The sequence below is a fragment of the Mesoplodon densirostris genome, chromosome 10, assembly GCF_025265405.1.
Source record: "Mesoplodon densirostris isolate mMesDen1 chromosome 10, mMesDen1 primary haplotype, whole genome shotgun sequence".
Classification (NCBI taxonomy): domain Eukaryota; kingdom Metazoa; phylum Chordata; class Mammalia; order Artiodactyla; family Ziphiidae; genus Mesoplodon; species Mesoplodon densirostris.
The window spans coordinates 74,031,285-74,048,118 of record NC_082670.1 but is presented as its reverse complement, the minus strand read 5'-3'; the positions used below and the strand labels follow the sequence as shown (position 1 = coordinate 74,048,118).

Below are 16,834 nucleotides of genomic sequence, written 5' to 3'. Positions count from 1 at the left end.
GATCCTGGGGACCAGGATCACAGATCCACTTCCACACATTTCCCTAGTGGTTGTACCATTTACTTTTCTACCTGCAGTTGAAGAGTGCCTGTTTCCTAATATCTTCACCAAATGTTTTAATCTTTGCTAATCGGGGCAAGAATAATTATTAATTTGCATTTTAAAAATTGACCTTATTGAGGTTGCGTATCTTCTTGTGTGCTTATCAGCCATTCATTTCTTTCCATCCAAGAGTTCCCCATGGAACACTCCCACCCTTGCTGAGGTCATCAGCTTTAGCAAATGACACCGCCACCCTGCTCCCAGGGAAACTGTGCTTCTAAGGAGTCCCTGTGTTTAGAAGGCTAAGCATATTTATTTGCTAGACAGTTTAGATTTTTCTCTCAGCCTTTGGCCCACCCACGCATGGGAGGATTAAAGCTGGCTAACTTAGAACCTCGGCTTCATCTGTCCAGAAAGAGTCCTTACAAAAAATATTCATGAGCACTTAAACTGATTACAAACCCAGAGTGTCCGGTTCTTGCATCTAAGGCCAGATATGGGGAGGGAGGCCTTGACAGGACGGTTCACCCTGCCTTGTGGTTAGTTAGGAGGAGGAAAGGTCTGGGGTAGTGTCCTCTGGCAGTCTTGCTGGCAGATTACTTTGGCGCCAAAGAGAAAGCTAAGCAATTTTAGTCCTGTTGCAGGACTAATGGTTTGCAAACCAAACTTCTGGGAGAACTCACTGTGCAAATTCATGGAACTTATTGAATTAAAAATAGATATCTGGACGGTACTCAATAATTATGTCTTAAGTGACAGACTGAAGGAATTCCTTTGTTCAACAAATATTGTGTAGCACCCTGTTAAGAGCCAGGCACCCTCTAGCTGCTAGGAATGTGGGGTAAGCAGAGCAGAAGTTCCTGGTCTTACAGAGCTTCCTTTCTAGTGGGGAGAAAAAAGACAGTGGTCAGGAAAACACAAAAGAATTTCTGAGATGAGAGGCATTAGTGCTGTGAAGAAAACGAGATAGGGACGTGAGATTGAGGGATGGGGGCAAGGCAGGACGCGCACACCTGGAGCTGAGGTGGTTGGGAGAGGCTTCCGAGGAGGTGACCCGGAAACTGGGACAAGAGTGAGAAGAGGGGCCCGCCACTTGGCAAACTGGGAGAAGAGTGTCCCAGACAGAAAGTGCAGCTGCGGCAGGATGGAGCCAGTTGGTGTGGTGCATAGAGAGAAGGCCGGAGGGGATGAGGGGATGAAGTCAGAGAAGCAGAGAGAACCCGAAGTAACGCAATACCTTGGCCATGAGAAGGAGCCTGCGTTTTATTCTAACTGTTGTAGAAAGGCATGGGAGGGCTTTGTGTTTGTTTTTACAATTTTTATGGAGGTGTCATTTACATAAAGTGCACGGCTCTGAAGTATAAAGTTTGCCTTTTGACAGATTTGTGGCCATGGGAGTTTTAAGTGAAGTGGAGGGACACCCTCAGCTGAACTCTGACCCCAGTCCCCCACCCCCACCCCCACTGCAGGCACCTGCTCAGCCAGCCTGTGGGACAGCAGCACCAATCTGCTCTTCCCACTGGATCGGAGTGTGATGACAGGGTCTCATTCTGTGGTTTCTTGAATCGGTGACGTGTCGGTTCAAATTTTTTCCTCACTCTGATTGTAGAAGAAATTCTGCAGCGTCTCCGAGTTGATTTCATGGTGCATCTTCCATCTTCAGCTAAGAGCAGCATGAGGTGTTTTGACAAGAACCAGCCCCTTTCCCCAGTGACCTTCTGAGCCTTCCAAGTTGGTCTTGAGCCTCTGTCCTGTCAGTCCCTCGGTGTTTCCTGAGCATATCCCGTGTTCGCTGCCTGCTGTGGTGAGGCGGGAGGCCCATCCATGCAAGCCTGAGCTGTGCCCTGCCGCTCTGCCCAGGGTGTCCCTGTCACCACTCTTCAGTGCTCACCTTTCAGAGCACCAGCATCTGGAAAGTTCTTCCAGTGGCCAACCCTTGGGGCTGATGGAGGCTGACGGACCAGGGAACAGAGAGCACAGCCTGCTATAGCTTCGTTCTGGTCCCACATGGGAAGTGCAGGCCAGAAGGAGATTTGGAACCAGAAGTACAGTGATATAACAACTAATGATCTTGGTTGTATTCAGATGGTGACATTTTAGATAATTTCACTTTCTCTGGTTTCCAAACTTACCACAATGATTTATAATCTATAAGAAAAAAGACTTGGGCCTCCCTGGTGGCGCAAGTGGTTAAGAGTCCGCCTGCCGATGCAGGGGATACGGGTTTGTGCCCCGGTCTGGGAGGATCCCATATGCCGCGGAGCGGCTGGGCCCGTGAGCCATGGCCGCTGGGCCTGCACGTCCGGAGCCTGTGCTCCGCAACGGGAGAGGCCACAACAGTGAGAGGCCCACATACCGCAAAAAAAAGAAAAAAAAAAAAAAAAAGAAAAAAGACTTTAGGGAGGCTCTGGATCCACAAATCATAATCAGATGAGTGCTTGCTTGCTGTCTGCAGCTGGGCTTTGCACCTGAGGACGCACCGTTCCTCCAACAGCCGTACCTCTGCTCCTTCCTGCTGTGATGTGCACAGTACTTGCTAAGTATAAAGCACAGTTTTAAATACTCCATAAATATATTGTCTTGCTAATGCTGCGGTGAGATGGGTGCTGTCATTTCTTCCACTTTATAGAGAGGCAGGTAGAGGCCCAAGGTTAACAACTTCCCCTGGCCCCACGTAAGTTGCTGACGTGAGGTTTTGAGCCCAGAGCTTTGCACACTGAGTGCTAAGGTGTCACCTCCTCTGGCCTGTGACGAAGCCCAGTGTGCCTGCTCCATTTGTTCGGTCCATGCCTGCTTCCTTCTAAAAGGTGCTGAGCTGGGTGCGGAGGGTGTAAACACGAATAAGTTAAGGAGACGTCTGCCTCCTTAACTAATTGTCTGGCGGGAGAGACAGATCCTTAGTATTGCATGTGAAGTGTCAATCCAGGGGTGTGCATAGGAGACCTTGAGGAGCCAGAGGGAGGCAGGAGGCTTAGCCCAGTTGCAAAGGAGGCATGTCTTAGAGTTGTTTGAACTTAATCTAAGAGTTTTCCAGGAGAAGAAATGTGGAGGCCCTCCCAAGCCAAAGGGACAATGTGAGTGACAGCTAAGTTGGGAGATGCCAGGCCACGGGTACCTTGTTTGCCAACTTGAAAAGTCAAACTTGTGTTCCCTGAGGGATGGGAGGTGGAGTAGACTCTGGAAGCTTCTAAGCAAGGCGTGGCATCTCAGCTCACTCCAGCTGCAGTGTGGAGGTGTTTAAGGGAAGAGAACCAGAGTCGGGAGGACATGTTGCGGGGAGGAGGTGGGCCCTGACCGCAGGGAGCCTCCTGGGCCCTCTCTGCCCTTGCAGTCCAGCCCTACAAGAACCAGCATTGTCTTGGATTAGGCTTCCTCAGGTTGGCTGGTGGGGGTGGGGTGGGGGGAGGATGTGGGCGCTGGAATCAGGTAGATGTAGATGCACATGCTGGTTGTACCACTTTTGTCCTTTGGCAGATCCTCTGACCTTATGTGTAAAACAAGGATGATACCTTTCACGGTTGCTGTGAAGATGAGAAGTAACGATGTAAAATCCTGGATTGAATGCCTGATGAAGGGTGGTGGTGAGGCAGTCATACCACTCACCTGCTACAGCTGCTTTTGTCCCAGCATTGACCCTATGACGTAGACAGCTGAGGACACTTAGACCCGGAAGAATTAAGTGACTGGCTTAAAATAATAAAACTTTTGGGGGCTTCCCTGGTGGCGCAGTGGTTGAGAGTCCGCCTGCCGTTGCAGGGGACACGGGTTCGTGCCCCGGTCCGGGAAGATCCCACGTGCCACGGAGTGGCTAGGCCCGTGAGCCATGGCCGCTGAGCCTGCGTGTCCAGAGCCTGTGCTCCGCAACGGGAGAGGCCACAACAGTGAGAGGCCCGCGTACCACACACACACACACACAAATAATAATAATAATAATAAAACTTTTGATAAAGCAGGGACTAGATTTCAAACTACCCCCAGCTGGACTGCCTTTAGTCCCTTGTCATAAGAATCACGTGGCTCTTCACTTCTTGAAAAGCAGCCCAGTCTGGGTGTACAGCTATCCTAGGCTAGAACTTGGTCACACAGCCGCACCCAGCTGCAGGGGAGGCTGAGGACACAGTCTGCAAGCTACCGAAGGGACTTACTTAGTAAGAAAGAGAGGGGCCAGTGGGTTTGGGGGGCAACCAGCAGGCTACCTCAGTGTCCTCCTGGAACTTTCTCCCTGCCCTGAAGACACTGAGTACCTCTGGGGTTTTCACACCACTAGGGAGCATTAAGGAGGCTTGAATATTGGGATGATCATTTATAATTTAGGGAAAGTGCAGGAGCACTTCTGGGTTCTTCCTAGATTGCTGGTTCCATCGGTGAGGGTGGATTTACTCACCCCCAGGAGTTTCTGTCCTTTGGGATTGGGGTCCTGGGAACACAGAGCCAGCAAGCTGTGGTTTGAGGTCACTGGCCCAGCCAGTACCAGTTACAGAAAGAGGCCTGTCTCAGGTGGCTCGGATTTCACCCCAGCTCCACTGCTAAGTACCTGGTGATCCTGGACAAATCAGCCCTTCCCTCCCACTTTCCTCACCCTTTACACCGAGGAGGTTGGCCCCTCAAGGACCCTTCTGGCTCTGACTCAGATTCCAAACTGCCTAGTTTATGAACTGATCCCCAGCTGGCACGGGTGGGGGCTGCTTGCCATTTGCCCCGGTAAACAGTCTGTTACCCTCGACAGGAAGCCTCTGTTGCGTGAGCCACTGAACCGTGGTACAGCTTGAGAAATGAGGCCATCAGAGTGTCGTCCCAGTCAGCAGCCTGTCACTGGACAGAAGGCTCTAAAACTCTGGGGTTTTTTTCTGGCTGCAGGTCATTGGAAGGAGAGGGTTTGCCCCCAGGGATGAACAAGAAAGCATGAGCTCATAGTCTCTGGAGCTCCCCCACCCCAGGGGGTGGAAACCTGCTCACATCCCGAGCCCCGAGGTCTCACACAGGGACTGGTGAAGAGCCTGTGACTCATTTCTGTAGCCTGTGACATGGCACCATCCAGGGTGTCTTCTGTTGTATCACTTTGTGAAATGCCAGATGCTAAAGTGGCTGCTGTGTGGTCTGTGATCACCTTCTAGCTTCAAGATTACACTTTAGTAGTAAGAATGTGAATGTTCCACACGTTTTATATGTAATTGAATTGCCTTGGTGGATTTTCACGGCAAAGAGAAGCTCTCTGCCAAGAAGCCTACCGGGTTCACGGGCCCCTTCCTGTACTGTATCCACAGCAGGGGTGATTTTACACCCTCATCATGCTGGTTTGGGAAGTGCCGTCAGATAAAGAGGAGCTCAAGGGACTGCTACCTCCTGGTAACCATGTCTTCTGAAGCCCAGTTTACCTCGTTGTCATTCAGGCTTGAGCCCTGCTTTCTCTTCACCAGACAGTCAGGAGCCTCTTACTGCCCCTTACATGCGTCTAACTCTGCTTCTCTCAGGGTGTGCCCGGCACGGACATAGCTCTTTTAAATTGTGTGGTTTAATTTCTAAACAGTTGTGCTTTTTATGACTCGGTTTCTAAGTAGGACTGCAGCTGCTTTGAGGAAATTATTTCCCTTCCAATTCCTGTGATTTGACTTGCAATGCCACCTCTTACGTCTTCTTCCTTGTTCCTTGTGATATAAAAGGAAACACCCCTGTATAAAATCCCATCTCTCTTCCTCCACTCAGCAAGTCCCTGGGGCATCAACTGGGCGAGGCTCCGAGGAGGACAGGGAAGTGGATTGCCAGGTACCTGCCCTCTAGGTGCTGACTCAGAGAGATGTGTGCAAAACCAAGTGACAAGGTTGCCAGTGTGGAACAGGTAGAATCTGATCACCCATACTGCCTTCCTGTTGTGTGGCACCAAAACCACAAAACTTCTGGAAGAGTGAGCACTATGCCCTGGTACCCTCAGGGGAGGGTGTGAGCTGAGGCCCAGAGCAGGTGGGCAGAGAGGAGGGCAGGTGAGAGTCTTGCCAGCCTCACTTGAGCTGCTTCCTGGGTGCCCACGTGCCTTGATGAGTGCACTCTACAGCCGTGCTGAGGCTGCCTTTTAGTGATCACATTGTCAAAGCAAAAAGTTTCATTAATACACAGTGCTGGCAGGGATGTGGGGAAAGGGCACTTGTATGGGTTGCTACAGCCTCTGGAGGGCAGTGTGACAAAGTCAGCTGCACATAAGCTTTGATGCAACAAGTCGTCCACTAGGAATTTACCCACACAGGCAGAGATGGCACATGGCAGGGACATTCGCTGCAGTGGTACTTGTAGAATGACTCAGAGATGACATTACCATGCCACAGGATACCACATAACCTCTAATCCGAGAGGTAGAGCCACGTGTACAGTAGGTGAAGCTCCAGGGGGTTTTCAAGGAGAGCAGGAAGGGTCCGACTCTGTGAAGTCTGCGACCGTCTGTCTGTCTCTTTAAAAAGACATCTGTCCATCTTTATACTCTCCTGGAACATCTTTGGAAGGACACACAAGATCCAGGTGACAGTGGTTGGCCTTGAGAAGGGAAACAGAGGGACTGGGATTTCAGATGGAAGGGAGTGTTTTGAATTCTGAATTTTTTTTTTTTAAGAAAAAGTAAAGGGGGGCTTCCTTGGTGGCACAGTTGTTAAGAATCCACCTGCCAATGCAGGGGACGTGGGTTCGAGCCCTGGTCCAGGAAGATCCCACATGCCGTGGAGCAGCTAAGCCCGTGTGCCACAACTACTGAGCCTGCATTCTACAGCCCACGTGCCACAACTACTGAGCCTACGTGCCGCAACTACTGAAGCCCAGGCACCTAGAGCCCGTGCTCCGCAACAAGAGAAGCCACCACAATGAGAAGCCTGTGCACCACAAAGAAGAGTAGCCCCTGCTCACCACAACTGGAGAAAGCCCTTGCACAGCAACCAAGACCCAACGCAGCCAAAAATAAATAAATAAATTTAAATTAAAAAAAAAGAAAAGGAAAAGTAAAGGGAATTCCCTGGTGGTCCAGTGGTTAGGACTCTGTGCTTTCACTGCCAAGGGCAGTGAATCCGGGGTTCAATCCCTGGTCAGGGAGATCCCATAAGCAATCCGGGCGTGGCCAAGAGAACAAAAACAAAAAGAAAAAGTAAAAGTAAAAAAAATTGCCTAATTAGTTTTTTAGGGACGCCATAACAAATAATCACAAACTTCTTGGCTTAACAAAACAAATTTATTCTCCTACAGTCCTGGAAACCCAAAGTCCAGAATCAAGGTATCAGCGGGGCCATACCCCCTCCACTGGCTCTAGGGGGGAGAATCCTTGCCTCTTCTACTTCTGGTGGCTTCAGAGGTTCCTAGGCTCCTGTCTTCACAAGGCCTTCTTCTTCTCCGCTCTTCTCTCTCATAAGGGTACTTGTAATTAGATTTAGGGACCCCCCACCCCCCGTTAAAGACCCTTTTTCCAAGTAAGGTCGCATTCAGAGGTATTGAGGATGAAGATTTGGACCTACCTTTTTGAGGACCACTCTTCAGTTGCCAGCCACATTTGGAGTGGGGGGAACTCGGCTGTATGTTGCTTACAGTAGACCCACGTTAAATATAAAGTTGAAAGAAAGGAGATTGAAAAAGATGTACCCTACAAGTTATAGCCAAAAGAATGTACTCTCTGGATTTTATACACTCTCCGTATATTTACCTCTTCCAAAAGATGTATTTTAATTCAAAAATGAGTAAGATTGGAAACGAAGGGAGCTGTGTTTCAGGCAAGTTAAATGATGTGCAGTGTAATTACATTGAAAGTTCCTTGAGGGCAGGGACTGTGTTTGTGTTATGCATTTTAGTATCCCCAGCACAGAGTAAGTGCTGGCTGTGGGTGGGATGGGGAGGGGAATGGGTGGGCAGGTGGGTGGGTAAGGCAACTGGGAAGCCTGTGAAGAGACAGTCTCATTAGCATGGGAAAGCAGTCATGAGGACCTGGACTAGTTCAGTGGTAGAAATGGGGAAAGGGACACGTCCAGAAGACTCCTCAATTGCAGAGTTGGTGGGGGAGATTGACAGAGTCAGGGGAGGAGAATATGGAGGCCCCAGAGGTGAGGAGACTTCCATTCTATTCAGAAACGGGGAAGCCAGGCAGGACTGGCAGGGTGGGCAGGAGACACGACTCTGCGGGGCCAGGCTGCACTTGGAGGGTCACTGGGGGCCAGGGCTGGGGGAGGTGGCTGATGAACCCTTGGCATAGAAACCCTGAGAGGGGGGGCTTCTCCCCAAGGGTCAAGCAGAGGAAGGAGAGCCTGTGGAGGGAGGAGGGAGCCATTGGGAGGTAGAAGGGAGCCACAGAGGAACACTCAACATGGGGGGGATTCCTAGAACCATTCTAGAACCCTGAGCTGCCTGCAGGCGCCAAGAGGGAGGCTGTTGTGGAGAGGTCAGGTTGCGGCTGGCAGACCCTAGGTCACACGCTTCTCAGAGACCAGGACCAGGATGGGGTGGCTGGGCCCCAGGACTGGGAAGAGTGGACACAGAGGAGAGGAGAGGGAAGACGGTCCAGGACAGGACCTGCAGGGTGTGGTTTGCTTTCCTGAGCACGTGTTCTGTGCCAGCTGCTTCCACCTGTTTTCTCTTGTTTAATTTTGAGGTCAACCTGCTAGATCATAGAGGCCCCCCTCCTTTTTTTCTTTTTACATAAAGTCACATAGTAGCAGAGGACTCACAGCACGTCTCTCTGGCTATTGGCCACTACTGCTTTTCTGGCGATGGGGCCCCACGCCTGTCTCTGGGATGTGTGTGCATGAAAGCAGCCTGCTGGGAACCCCCCGAGGGCTGCGCGACCCAACGGCCCCCTTGTCTGTCCCCCACTCTCAACACCCCCCCCTTCTTTGTCTCACGAGGGCCTCTCTTAGGCGCTGCTCCGTCAACCTTGGGTTCCAGCTCCAGTGTCGCGGAGTGTCAGGGGCTGACCTACCCTTGAGGTGTGCCTGCTTCCCCTCCACTAGCCCTCCGGCCTCAGGGGACGTTGGTGGGTACGTTAGAAAGGATGGATTGCCCTTTGCTTTGCCCTCTTGCGCCGTCTGAGTTCTCTCCATCCTGTGGAAGCACCAGGAATTGAGAAAAGATCGGTTGTCCGAGGGCTGAGCCTGACTCACTCTCTGGAGCTTTCTGAGGGAGCAGCTGCCACAGCCCCGTGGGGAACAGTCCTGTTTGGGAACGGTTACCTGGCTCGTCGTCCATCAGGGACCCGGAGGCAGTTCCTCATCTCTTACCTGCAGAGAAGTCTTGGGTCCCCCCAGTTTCCCACCTTTCACCACCACCAAACCAGAACCAGAAGCGCAGTGGAACAGTGTAAGTTCCCAGCTCTGGAGTCGTCCTGGACTGTTCTCTTCCTCTCACACACCCCCATCCACCCTGTCAGCCAGTCCTGTGGGCTTAATGTTGAAGATACAGCCAGGATCCCACCTCCTGTCATCCTCTCCTGCTGCTAGCTGGCTAAGCCACCGCTGCCTCGCCGTGGGTTCTCATACTGGTCTCCCTGAAGGCTGCTCAGCACAGCAGCAGGGGTGAGCCTATTCGACTGTAGGTCACAGCGTCCTGCCCTGCAGCTGCCCCCTCGTCACTGCAGGCAAAGGGGAGCCTTTGCTCCCTGGGCCACAAGGCCTGGGAGGCCTGACTTCATGTCCCGTACTCCCGCCTATCCCTGGCCTCTGCCTGATGGCTATTCTGCAGACATGGGTGATTCTCACTGACTGATGCTCACCTTCCGGGCCTCCTCATCTGTCTCTGCAAACCCACTTCCCAGGCCCCTTTGCTCCTTTCCTGCTTCCCTGTCCCGTGTTGCTGCCTGACATGCTATGTGTTTACTCCTCTCTCCCTGCTTGAATGTAAGGAAGGTGGGGGGTTTTGTCTCTTTCGTCACCTGCTGAACTGGCCCCATAGCACAGCAGGCCCCTCAGTAACACATGGCTGGGTGAACAGGATCTTCTGTTCTTTTCCAAATTAAATCTAGAGTAGCTTTCTTAATGCTTCTTCTTCCTTTAATTTAAAAAAAAAATTTTAGACTCATATATTCTAGGGAAAGGGGGTAGGACATGGAGAGGGAGAAGGCAGGAGCCACACGTCTGCTCTTCAGAAGAATCTGAATCCACTCTTAGTCCCATGTAGGGCGCTCCCGCACACGGACGGCCTGCACACACCCTTCCTCTCCCTTTCTTGAACCAGAGCCCAACTGTGAGTCACAGCACTTCTCTCCCATGTCCCACTTTGCTGCATTAATACAAGTCTCTGACACAGGCTTGTCTTTTTTTTTTTAAATAAAAACAATATGAACATGGAAGAATGTTTAAACCATTCAGAATGATATAAAATGTCTATGGGTCACCTGACCCATAATTCCTTTCATCAAAGGAAGCCTTTGTTGTTAACAGTCACTTACATATCCTAGGGAAAAGACCCCTGCGTAATACCAGCATAAATATATATTCTTTAAAAATGGGTCTGAACAGAATCATGGTAGGCCTATTATTCTGCAGTTTGTTAATATAATTTGGAAGTCTTTCGATATTAATCCATGCAGATCTACCTTGTTTCTAGTAACTGCATGGTGTTGCCTCATACTGTGATGTATATACCCGACCCCACATTGATGGTTTCTTCCTGGGTTTTTGTTATGACAGTATTACAGTGAAGACCTATATACATCTTGGCATGTGCTGCAGTAAGACCTGTGCAACACGTACCTGGCAGTGCGCTGCAGGTTAAGGGGTGTGGGTATTAACAGTTTTGATAGATATTGCCAGATTGCCCTCTGAATGCTTGGACTGGTTCATTCTTCTAGAGTGTGTTTTCTTCCCATCTTTTTATTTCAAAAAATGTTAGACCTAAAAAAAATTCTAAATAAATTTAATGAATACACAAATGTCCTTCATCTAGGTTTATCAATTACTGTGTTGCCACATGTATTGGTGTGCTAAGGCTCCCATAACAAAGTATAGAATGGGTGTATTAAACAACAGAAATTTATTTCCTCACAGTTCTGGAGGCTGCAAGTCCCAGGTCAAGGTGTCAGCAGGTTTGGTTTCTCCTGAGGCCTCTCTCCTTGGCTTGCAGGTGGCTGTCTTCTCACTGTGTCCTCACATGGTCACCCCTCAGTCTATGTGCGTGTCTTAATCTCCTTTTCTTGTAAGGACACCAGCCATAGTGGATTAGGGCCCACCCATGGACCTTGTTTTACTTTTATTACCTCTTTTAAGACCCTGTCTGCAAGTAATCACATTCTGCGGTCCTGGGGGTTAGGAATTCTTCATGTGAATTAGGGGGGTGGGAGGAGGAATACAGTTTGGCACATAACACCATATTTGCTTCTCTTGTTTATATTATATTAATATAATTATAAATATTTATTATATCATTATTTGTATTTATCATTTATAATTATAGTGTAATTATTTATAATTACAAGTTATACAATTTATATTTATTATATATAATTATCATAAATAATGTATAATTTTCCCCCTAAACCACTTGAAAGTCAATTGTAGCCATTCTGGTACTTTAGCACGTATCTCCTAAGAATGAGGACATTCTTCTTGGGTTATGTTTTGATGTCCTTTATTTTATGCTGATGGGGACAGACTCCCCTGAGGAGAAGAACACATGAGCAGGAAGCGCTCTGGCCCTGCCTGTGGGCTTTCCCTCCGGATGTCTTGCCCTGGCCCAGCTCCCTCCGCATCTCCTTCCTGAGCCCCCAGCCCCTCAGCCCAGAGGATGCTTGCAGAACCTCTGGGCCTCCCTCAACTCCTCCCTCAAGACTCTTCGGCCTTGCTGATGTTTTGGATCTGTCATGTGTCAACGGGATGAGAGGCCTCCTCACAATTTCACCTGCTTTTTGGTCTCTCTATCAAAATGTCTCTAAACACCAGACATTTCATTTCTGTGCATAGACAGTCCTTGCTTTGCAAACCAGGGGCTGCCTGTATTTATTTAGAGAAGTAGGGCTTATTGATTGGCCACCCGTTTCTCTCTCCCTGCCTTCCTCTTCCTGCATCCTCACTGCAGCTTGGGGCTCTGCCAGAAGTCTGTTCTTGCCTGCTACCATCGTGTCTGTTTCTTCCTCGGTACTTTTGTGTGGGAGAACATCACACATGCGGCACTTGCATTGTTTGTTTGAGTAGATAGAGTCGTTGTGGAAATAAGTCTGCCTAGGGCTTCAGTGGAGGACAAGACACTTAGAACTTATTTGTTTCCTTCAGTGTAAACAGTTATGTCTCAGACCCACCCGAGGTGAAGATATCAGTCTGGGGAGCCTTTGCCATTCGACGTGGTCAGGCTGTTGCTGAATGAGCGTCCTGCCTCCACTGTCCTGTGCTGGGACACAACCAGCATCCTTGCTCAGTCCTCTCCACTCCCAGAAACCCACCATCTACACAATTCAGAGCCGCTTTTCCGCCATTCCCACTGTGTCTTTGCCTCTGCTTAGGTCTCTTCCCTGGCTTTTCCTTCCCAGCAGGATTCATTCCAGACTCCTTGGCCTGGCACTCAGGACGCTGCTCAACCTGTCTCCCTTGTTACCTGCTATATTAAAGCCAAATCAAATTATGCCACACACACTCTGTCACGTCATGTCCCTGTACCCATCAGCTCATGGTGTGTGCTCTGTCCAGACAGCTGTTCTCTCCCCTCCCTGGTCCATTTGCTAGCCTTGTCCCCGGTCCCCAGGACTGGGCTTGGCCACCTTCCTGACTGGTGCCCTTCCTCCAGGCAGGCAGGCAGGCTCCTGCCTTCACTCTGCCTCAGACTTATCTGTTCTCGAGCGCTCGCCACCCTTGTTGGGTACGTGTCTGCCCTCCCCTACAGCTGCCTCTGTCTTTGTCTCCACAGCTCCTGGCTTGGAGCAGGCACTCTGTGAACGTTTGGGTGGGTGGGCGGATGGATGGATTTGTCGTTGGATCCTGAACTTAGAAGTAGCTACATTCCCCTTTGCGGTTTCCAGTCCCTGTCTGAGAGACCCTTGTCACAAAGAAGAAAATACAATTTTCCACATGCTGTGAGGAGCCATTCTTCCTAAGTAGCTGGTTCAGAAGAGTCTACTGGTCGGTAGCAACAGGGCCTCTGAGACCTTCATGGCTTCTTGCACATCATCCCATGTTAAAGAGCAAGTACCCTGACTCAGTGGTTTTAAACACTGAGTGTGCCGAGAACCCTCAGCTTGTTAAATGCACTTCGCTTCCTTATCACTGTAGAAAGGTACTGAATATCTGTCTTTTCTTTCAGTCAAACGCTTCAGAGAACCAAAGCATGAAAGACGTCCTTGGAGAATATGGTGCGTATTTAAATATTAACTCATTCCTAGAATGCTTTTGACTTTTTGGGGGGTGGCATGGAATGTGAGCGATTATACATAACATAAAGTGTTGAAATCCATTAGTCCAGTTAATCATCAGGAACTGTGTATAATATGAAAGCACTTCTGTTTCTCCAGATAACTGTTGAGCCCACTATAGGGCTAGTGACAGCCAGATGGTAGCGATTCTGTCATAACTCTGCTGTCTAGTTTTAGGAGGTGGAAGATGATACAGATGTATCAGTCCGTGCTGCAGGCTTTGTTAGTTATGTCTGCCTGTTGTTGGACTGTATTAAATCTTTGGATTCTCTATGCATAAGCAAAAAAAATAATCTAAATTTGGAGATAAGTCAAATGTACCATGTAGATGCCCCTGTCCCCAAAACTAGTCTTTCTTAGTCCCAGGATGACCTTGTGGCAGCAGTTTTTCCTTCACAGAAATGGTGGTTAAAGCTTCAGACATAGCTTCCAAAGACAAAACTCCAAAAAAATAAATCACTTAGAAGGAGACAGTCAGCTCCTCAGGACAACATAATGCCCTCAAGAAGCCATCTTTCTTGCACCTGTCCTAACAATATCTACTTTCCCTCCAGAGGAAACTTCCGATAAATCTCTGTGATAAAGGCCCCTTAATAAAATTATAAGCATATTCTTGATTGATCTTCAGTGCATTATTTCTCAATGTTGATAATTCGTTTTTATTTTCCACCAGTCGGTTTCTCTCAAGTCTGGGTATCTAGCTTAGGTGGGGGGGCCTGGGGGAATGTGGAGTTGGGTTTTACACACAATCCCCTTTGGCAGCTCCTACTTTGCCCTGATTTTAGGAAATGATTTTCAAGCCTCAGTTGCAGGTTTGGTCTGTATAATCTCTAAGGTCTGTTCCAGCCCTGAGACCCATGCCTGTGTGCCCCTTTATCACCCCTGTCAGTGGCCTGGCCCAATTCTGAATGCCCAGCCTGGGAGGCCAAGAGAGGTGACCACAATCCAAAGGTTCCTCGACCACAGACTGTGAGTGGTCCCCAGGTGTTCATGGCTGAGGAGAAACTGAGGGCCCACATTATCTCCACAGTGCTCCTGCCACGTGTCCCAAAGACTACCAACTTTGTTTTTTCTTTTCTGAAACTTCTGTCCTCTAGTCCAAGGGTTGGCAAGCTATAGCCCGCAGGCCCAATCTGACTGCTGTCTGTCTCCATAAATAAAGTGTCAGTGGGTTGCTAGTGACTGGCTGCTCTTACAGTGCAGCAGCAGAGTGCGTCGTTGCTACAGAGGACGATGGCCCGCAGCCTAAAACATGTACTCTCAGACCCTTTACAGAAAAGTTTGTCTGCCCCAAACGAGCCCGTTGTTTAAGCGGCAGCAGCTGAAGGTTGTTTAGGGTTCCAGAGGCAGTGCTGGATGAGTGCAAGTCTCGTTAAGCTTGCACATCATTCAGCTTGTGTGTGAAGTCGGTTGGGAGCTCTTTAAAGTAGAGGCACCTCAGACCCCATCCAAAGCTGTGTTCAAGCATTTTGTTTTGAAGTAACAAAAATGAAAAAGTGAGGGCTTCCCTGGTGGCACAGTAGTTGAGTCCGCCTGCCGATGCAGGGGACACGGGTTCGTGCCCCAGTCCGGGAAGATCCCACATGCCGCAGAGTGGCTGGGCCCGTGAGCCATGGCCGCTGAGCCTGCGCGTCCGGAGCCTGTGCTCTGCAACAGGAGAGGCCACAACAGTGAGAGGCCCGCGTACCACAAAAAAAAAAAGAAAAAAGAAAAAGAAAAAGTGAAAACACATTTTAAATGTGTTTCGTGTGTTTAAATCTGTGTTATTAATCAGTGGCCTTTCAGGGATGCAGTGTTACGGTTTTGAAAGGGGGCTGAAACGCCAAGCCTGAGTTAGTCCCAATGCCCCAGGAAGAGGTGACGAGTAACTGGAAGTTTGGGGTCTCCCCAGTGGCTTTTTTCTTTTTTTCCTGTTTCAGACTTATCATTTTCCCCAAATTGGTTATTACCCTCCTGTCAGAGTGATAACAAGTGCTGATTCTATTTTGTACAGGTTTTTAGACACTTCCAAACAAGCCATAGGAATGCTGTTCATCCACTTTGCAAATGTATACCTAGCAGATCTCACTGAAGAGGACCCTTGTTCACTGTAAGTGGCCCATATTTGAGTGCAAACATCACCTGCCCCTCCATGCCTTGCTTTCTGCTGCCAGTCATGTTCCCTCTAGCTTGGGGAGGGGGCAACTCCCCTTCGTCTCTGTGCTCATCTGAGAGATTGTTGTGTGCGTGCTGGGTGTTAAGGTTTTGCCCAGTGACAGTTGCCCTGTGCTCTGGCTTTCTGCTAATCAACCTCAGTTCTGTCCCTTGGCCTTCTAGTGCCCTTATGTCTCCCAGTTTCCAAGCAGCCCCTGGCAAAGCAGCATAATGCCCCGAAGGAGTGTCTGTGCTGGAGCAGTACACATAGGGGCTTCTCTGTGGTGTCAGCCATTCAGGGTCAAAGCCATTGTTGACCATTTGTTGACCATCATTGACCTCTTTGACCTGAAGACCATGGGTGGTTCTGCCTTGTCAGTGCAGTCAGTGTGCCTTCCACACAGCCCCCAAAGCTGTCTGCCTGAAACCCCAGTTGGGCCACGATGCCTGTCCTCCTTGCGGACAGCACCCGAACAGTGCCACTCAGCAGATGGAGTGGAAGAGGCTGCTCCCCTTCCCTATCCTGGCTCCATCTGCTGCCCTCCTCACTCAGACTTAGTGCTCCAGCCATGCTGGGCTGCTCCCGGTGGCCCTCAACCCCACCGGCTGTCTCCTGCTTCTCTGCCTTTGCTCGCACTGCCCTCTGCCTGGAATGCCCCCCAGCCCTGCCGTGCCTCTGAGGGAGGGTGGGGTGGAGGGCTGGTGAGTCCCTTGCCAAGAGGTTCAGTGTATATTTAAGACCATTTGGACTGGAAGATTCCTTTAAGCTTCTCTTGTTTGGTGACAGTGTGTAGTTTTGAGATTTAGTTCAGGTCCCGATTCAGAAGGAGGTTGTAAAGTCTTCCCTCCCCAGGGTTTTTTACCTTAAGACCTGGATAGGTTGTAATCTGTTAGGGTGTAGTCCCACAGCAGGGGACCGGAAGGGCGATCCTCCCATAGGGGAGTTGGTTAGTAAAGGGCCTTGTCCTTCTAACCCTTGAGCCCAGCAGCAAGCTTGTGTCATCCTCTGGTGGAGTTTCTTGGTTGGCCGGGATATGCTGAGAGCCAGCTGCTCACCCTGGAGGCACTGGGGTGAGGAACCCTGTCTCCTGGTGCCGCCTTGGTCACTGGTGGACTTTGACAAACTGAATCACAGCTGGGATGGAGGAGGGACTGCTGACAGATGTCGAGTGCTTAGCCAGAGGAGAAAAGGCCCAAAATGGAGTTAGGTGTGGTGAAAAGAGCCCTTGAATGGGAGGCCAATCAGCAGGAAGGCAGCTCAACTTCCCTGAGCCTCTGTTTCCTCATCCAGATCCCCAGGATCACCATGAA

At 49.8% G+C, this 16,834-nt stretch overlaps 1 protein-coding gene across 5 annotated transcripts in view; it reads left to right on the top strand.

Moving 5' to 3' along the window:
- Positions 1 to 16,834, top strand: part of STIMATE (STIM activating enhancer) — a 56,688-nt gene that overhangs the window by 24,871 nt on the left and 14,983 nt on the right. For all 5 annotated transcript variants that reach the window (XR_009533599.1, XM_060110618.1, XM_060110615.1 and 2 more), the window contains exons 2-3: positions 13,282 to 13,330; positions 15,384 to 15,479. Coding sequence is in view for 4 of the 5 variants with exons in the window: in XM_060110618.1 (XP_059966601.1) it covers positions 13,282 to 13,330; positions 15,384 to 15,479 (145 nt within the window). In the remaining variant the exon portion in view is untranslated. The remainder of the gene's footprint in view (positions 1 to 13,281; positions 13,331 to 15,383; positions 15,480 to 16,834) is intronic.